Source organism: Scaptodrosophila lebanonensis, unplaced genomic scaffold (genome assembly GCF_003285725.1).
Source record: "Scaptodrosophila lebanonensis strain 11010-0011.00,11010-0021.00 unplaced genomic scaffold, SlebRS2 tig00001415-arrow-pilon, whole genome shotgun sequence".
NCBI classification, from domain to species: Eukaryota; Metazoa; Arthropoda; class Insecta; order Diptera; family Drosophilidae; genus Scaptodrosophila; species Scaptodrosophila lebanonensis.
In genome coordinates, this window is record NW_022060742.1 from 9,922,065 (window position 1) to 9,928,569 (window position 6,505).

The window sequence follows — 6,505 nt, forward strand, 5'->3', positions numbered from 1 at the left end:
TAGAATTGACCGAATTGAATAAAATTTTAAACAACAGTAGATATTTATTTATAAATTATGTGTGCAAAGTTTGTTTTAGGTAGCATTTGAAATGTGGACGCTATTGACGAAATTCTGTAGCGGGGGAAGGGGGGGAAAATTAAAAAAAATAAAATAAACTCGTCCTTACTCGGATCTAGGAGAATATGGATGCCAACTTTGGTTATTCTAGCTTTTATAGTTTCTGAGATCCTCGCGTTCATCCAGACGGACAGACGGACGGACAGACGGACGGACATGTCTAGATCGATTTCTCTCGTCATGCTGATTCAGAATATATATACTTTATGGGGTCGGAGATGCTTCCTTCTGTATGTTACATACTTTGCACAAACCTAATATACCCTTTTTACCCTACGGGTACAGGGTATAAAAACTGTTGACATCCCACAACCACCACCTGGATTTAAGAACCACTACAATTAAATCGATCAATCGAATCCGATTTAGTATAAAGCTAATTTTGAAGATAATCCTTCCTTCCACTCAAAAGCTTTGTGGGATTACTTAAGCAGACCTGGCGCTTGGTGACAACAAATATGATAATATACTATAATAAATAATATTTATAATATATTCTCAGAAATACTCTGTTTTTATCACTTAGTTCTCAAAACCATATGTTCGAAAAAAAAATACTGAACTCCCTTACTGCTGTCTTCCATCGTTGAATTTTGATTTTTATCATTTATTCTCGAGAAATTTAAAACTTTAAGTAAACAAATCGAAAGTTTAATTGAATTAATATTTTATTTATTTTGTAACTATGGATATATTTCGATATCGTTTCAAACTATGTAAACCTTTCGGTGATATTCATTTGATTCACAATCGCCAACACAGAAAAGGCGAATTTAGCAACCTAAGTATAAATAATAGAGGTTACATATTTTTCGCTAATTTTCTTGTTTATCATACCGTTATATTGGAGCTCACGCAAATTTGCATAAATCCGCCGGCTTTGAAAACGATCGGTTGCTGTACATTGTGTAAAAAGTAGAGTAATGTAGTCCTATACCTTCGATCAGCGTCGATCCAGTTGGATTGAAATAAGGTATTGGTGAGTGTCTCGCAATCGTCCATTATCAGATTGCAAATGTAGCAGAAGGGGAAAGTCTCCAGGCATATGGCAACGATGAAGACAGCTGTTGTGATGCCAATAAACAAATCGGCAAAAAAGAACAAGTTGATAAGACACAAGCCGAGAATCACGCCAATTATTAGAAACTGCGTGAAAATTGTCTGAGAAATGACGGGCCGAATGATGCTGCTGTACCTTTAGAATATCGTTTAAAGCATAAATAATTTATTATCAGAATCTTTACTACTTACTCTATAATTAGCTTATGATCACTAATGCAATCAATTAGATCCTCGTAATGCTTCTCGTTGCTGTCATTTTGTTCGGTGCGAAGTTTTTCGACGCGCTGCTTCAGAAGATTGATGTGGGTGCGTAATAGAATGCCGTACATTAGCGGATAAGTGTCGGTGATTAGGTTTTGGGTTCCGGTAAAAAGCATGATTACATATTCCAGCCAGGAAGCGGCATAGAGTTCTAGTTTGCTGCGACGCCACTTTATGAGGGGATTGTAAATATTCCAGGGCGGTACGTTGTTCAGCAGACCGCTGGCAAAATTCGATGTTATGAAGAAATAGTAGACGGTCTGATAGGCTAGGAATATGCGACTACAGCGAGCAACCACTTGATGTATTTGTAGCCGTTCTGCATCGGTCACGACGCGCTTATCCATGCGGTCCAGGAGCTCATTGGCCCTTCGAAAACGCCAGATATTCAAGAAGGTTAGGGATGCTTTAATCGCGCAACCGGCGGCATTGATGCCCGCTTGCAAGGAGGTGAGAAACAGGACGGGCGTGAAGCTTTTAATTTCAAGAAAGTAGTTGATGAAGAAGCCACCAGGCATATAAATAATGCAGCAGAATGTCGTTGTCACAGTCCAGATCATGTAGATCCATCGCGTCCAGTTCGAAGGCGGTGTCCAACCCACAGAATTCATGACGCGTTGCAAGTAAATGCAGGCATCGCGAGACCGAACGCGTTTGCCCAGCGGCGCCACCTTAGTGAGTTCAAAGGACATTTCTCTAACTTGGCTTCAGTTTCGTCCTCGAATAGGTGACTAAAAATGTTTCGTTCGCTTTCATACTTTATATAAGGACACGGCAGTGGAATAAACGTCTTAAAAGCGCATTTCTTTTTCTTCACAAAAACTTTTGTGGCTCGACTTTTAAACTTTTTTCTGCTTCGTTTGAAACAGATGTGCTGAGTTCAATATAAATTTTCAACTAAAATGTTATATTTGTGTCTTTTCATTACTCTACTTGATGATGCATTAAGTTATACTCGTAGTAAACTTGATGAGATCCTTTTAAATATTAATACACTTTCAACAAAACTTAGGTAATACTTTTAAACTGTTACGTTGAGAATTGTGTCTCGGGTATGGGAATAACTTGAAAACTTTCTGCTTTGCTGCTATGCTCTTCTTTTTCATTAACGATGCAGCACATTTTTATACTTTTCTAAATTTTCTTTACCAATCCTTCTCAAGCCTTTAAACCTTTTCCAACTAATTTGGAACTATGGCTTATCATTTGGCCAACTCATTAGGTCATTTCGCGATTTGTGAATAATGTTGGCAGATTTTATCTGCAAAATATTTCAAACGCATTAGAGTTAAAGTGGTTTTATTTTAAAAAGTAACAGAACCACACCAGAGACATTGTTCTGAGTTATTCTTTGCGATCATAAAATACTTTTATATAGTTTTATAAATTTATTTTCTATCTTGAAGACAAATTTTAAATAATGCTAGTTCAATTATCTATAATATTTAAATTAAATTTTCTTTATAATTAAATTGCTTCTATTTTATTTTATAATAGTGCTAAAATTTGTCTAGAAAACAAAATCTGTTTAAACATTCTTTTATGTTTGACCTCGATTAGTGCTTTTTGGAGTTGTCTTATCATAATGCTTTGTGTACAGAATTCCTGGGCCTTGTTCTCATACGTCCACATGGCGTATGAGTAATGTTTCTTCACTCTCTGTATGTTATTGTTAAAAACTGTTGGATAATTAATGTATTGAACGTTGCCTTTTGACTAATTGGACGTAGGCGTGACAATTACTTAGAAATGTATGCATTTTTCAATGCCATTACTCAGCTGTTGTTCCTGCGGCGATGATCGTCAATCGTCGACCGTTGACCGGCGATCAACGTCGTGCGCCCAAGTGTTGAACGATAATTTTTGGACTAAATGCTACCAAATTAAGTTTGAAATTATCTTGTGAAATAAATCACAGGCTGCACATGCGGTTGCGCTGAAACAACGACCGTTTATTGGCCTTTATGAGCTCAAATTATTTATTATTTGCGGTTCAATTTGCTTCCGAACTACGACCGTTTCTTGTTGCGGCCTGCTCGAGGGTGTTCCGATTTAAAATCGCTGCATTTTTTTGTTTTAAAAATACACGATCCGCTGTAATATGTTGACCATTTGTGGCTGAAACATATGGGTTGGCGACCAGGTGGTAATTGGTCTTAAAATCGTGTCTAATTACTTTTGGTTGCCTTCAAGCTATTTGGCTCTATTGGCTGTATTTCTGCGATTACTTACAGTGCTAGTGTAAGGTAGTGTTGATTTATGAAATGTTTGTCAACAAATAAGACAAAAGGGTGAAGGATCTAAAAATGTAACAAATCTATAATTAGATTTCAAAAAGTTGAGAGTTTTATATGATAAGAGAATGATTAAATTTTTTGAAATGAGAAAAATATAAATAAAAGAAAAAATAAATATAAAAACAAATTTAAAAATGTTATTCTTCAAAAAAAAAGTACACTTTTAAATTAAAAAAAGATACAGAATATTGAAGAACTCCACATCCTATTGTTTGTCAACAAATAAGACAAAAGGGTGAAGGATCTAAAAATGTAACAAATCTATAATTAGATTTCAAAAAGTTGAGAGTTTTATATGATAAGAGAACGATTCAATTTTTTAGAAATGAGTAAAATATAAATAAAAGAAAAAATAAATATAAAAACAAATTTAAAAATGTTATTCTTCAAAAAAAAAGTACACTTTTAAATTAAAAAAAGATACAGAATATTGAAGAACTCCACATCCTATTGTTTGTCAACAAATAAGACAAAAAGGTGAAGGATCTAAAAATGTAACAAATCTATAATTAGATTTCAAAAAGTTGAGAGTTTTATATGATAAGAGAATTCAATTTTTTAGAAATGAGAAAAATATAAATAAAAGAAAAAATAAATATAAAAACAAATTTAAAAATGTTATTCTTCAAAAAAAAAGTGCATTAAAAATTAAAAAAAGATACAGAATATTGAAGAACTCCACATCCTATTGGGAAATGTTTTTTTAATGAAGTTACGGATTTGTTTTCACAACAATTGTAAACTTTTTGGTGAATTTAAAGTTTTGTTGATTAAACACATAAAATAAATATTTAAATAAAACAATTATTTCACAAACACCATTTCGAAGTTTTAATAATTTTTCCCTCCCTTGCCAGCACGCCCTCATTGTTTTGGCGTCCCGGTAGCGCGATATCTCGGTATGAGATGTACGGCGTTCAGAGATAATTGTATATACTTGTATAATTGTATATAGAACAGAAAAAATAATGTTTATTATTTTATTCTACAAATAAGCAATTAATTACAAAAAAAAAAAAGGATTTATTTTAATGCCTGTTTTGACATAAGTGTCTTACAATTCTTCCTGTTTGAAGTTCTTGTAAATACGAATTTATATGGAATACATATTTGGGTTTGTTTTTGCTTTTTTTTTAAACTTGTAAGTTTAATTTAAAGAAATTCATAATTGAGTGTCCCATTTAGTATGTTTACTTCTTGCAGCCAGTGTAGGATCGAGTAAATTTGTACAATGCTGCAACTGCTGCGATCAGAGAAAAAATTCAATAAACTCAACTTTTTGACTTGCTTCCGGGCTTTTTGGTTTTCTTATGATTTTATTTTGGATTTTGTGCAGTTTTTGCCACCAACTGTGCTGTGGTTGGCATTTTTATTGTTTGCCAACTTGAAGTTGCTATTTCTCTTGTTCTTATTATTGTGACTAGTTGCTGAGGGGCTTGTTGTTGTTATTGTTGTTGGTTAGCTCTTGATAGCCTTGTGATTGCGATTTGAGAGATTTGCGCCGCTTTGTCGGTCATGATAAATACTCGTACTCACAATTTTCAGGCTTTGTTTTTTGTTTTGTTGTGTACTTGTACTTTTATTTTTTTAATACGAGTGTTCGCCAGCCAGCCTGTTGGCCGCAGGACAAAATGCCTGGCGCGGTCGCCTTGTAGGTCGCCAGAAAATCGTTGCATTTGTTGTTGAGTCAACAATTTAAGATACAATTTAGTGGTTGTTGCTGTTGTTGTTCATTGGCACCCGCCCAAGTGGGGACTGTTGTTGTTTTGCTGCTTCGCATCCGTAAATCGTTTGTAGCAACAACTATTTTACGTTAGAAGTAAATGTTTGCGACGGCAAAGTCCCAGCAAAGTGGTTGCACAATTTTTGTTTGTCCAAAAGGGCTTTAACCGCTGTTCCTCCTGACAGCATTTGGACCACACCTTTGGAGCAACAAACGCGCGCATTGTCCGCCGGCTCTGTTGTTGACTCTTTCGATGTGTCGCTGACGTCTGTGGAAGAGAAAAAGGCGAAAGCAAAACGGTGGCAGGCGACAATTCATCAAACAGCACGAGGGACACGAGCGACGGGGGTCGTCGACGATGGGCGGCAGCAACGCTGTTGACACTGACATGCAGGTTGCGGCAACGCTGGCTGAGTGATGACCACGTCGAGACCAAGACGGCGACGGCTGCGACGAAAATGAAAGCCTAGCCACATTCCGGCCCAACGAGCTTTATGCCAACTGCAGAAGGCAAACGTTCCAGTCTCGTTTCGAGTCCCATTCCCAGTTGCAGACGCAGTCGCAAGCTGGCAGGCATTCAGCTGTTGTATCTATTGGCCAGACAAAGTAGCTCTAGCTGACTGGCTTGATCAAAACTTCCTGGAAATTAATTAAACTCTAACTGTGCCGCAGCTAAGAATCAAGCACACTGCATAACGTATGTATGTTCACCTAAACGGAAATTATGTTCAATAGATGTACTCCAGAGACTTAAATATGTAATGCCATTACGGCATGGTAGAAAATTCCTTAACATCCTTTTCATGCATTTAACGACAAAGTGGAAAGACGATTTGTTTGCAGGGACTAGATCAGAATTTTGTAAACACATACACCTAATTCTGTTTTTACACGGTAGATTGGTTCCAGAAAAAGTCGGGTAAAAGAAGACATTATTTATATGTTATTTTGAATCGTGCTAAATGGCACAAAGTCGTGCAACAATATATAAGATTTTTAATTTTCAAACCGTGTTAGATCAAAACCGTGTAAGCACAGAATA

General features: G+C 35.9%; 1 protein-coding gene across 1 annotated transcript; it reads right to left on the bottom strand.

Moving 5' to 3' along the window:
- Positions 1 to 832: 832 nt before the first annotated feature.
- On the bottom strand, positions 833 to 2,135 carry LOC115632783 (odorant receptor 42b-like). Its single transcript, XM_030530034.1, has 3 exons — positions 1,372 to 2,135; positions 958 to 1,315; positions 833 to 901 (listed from the first exon to the last, which is right to left on the bottom strand). Exons 1-3 carry the CDS (start codon positions 2,133 to 2,135, stop codon positions 833 to 835), a joined length of 1,191 nt encoding a protein of 396 aa, XP_030385894.1.
- Between the last annotated feature and the right edge of the window lie 4,370 nt (positions 2,136 to 6,505).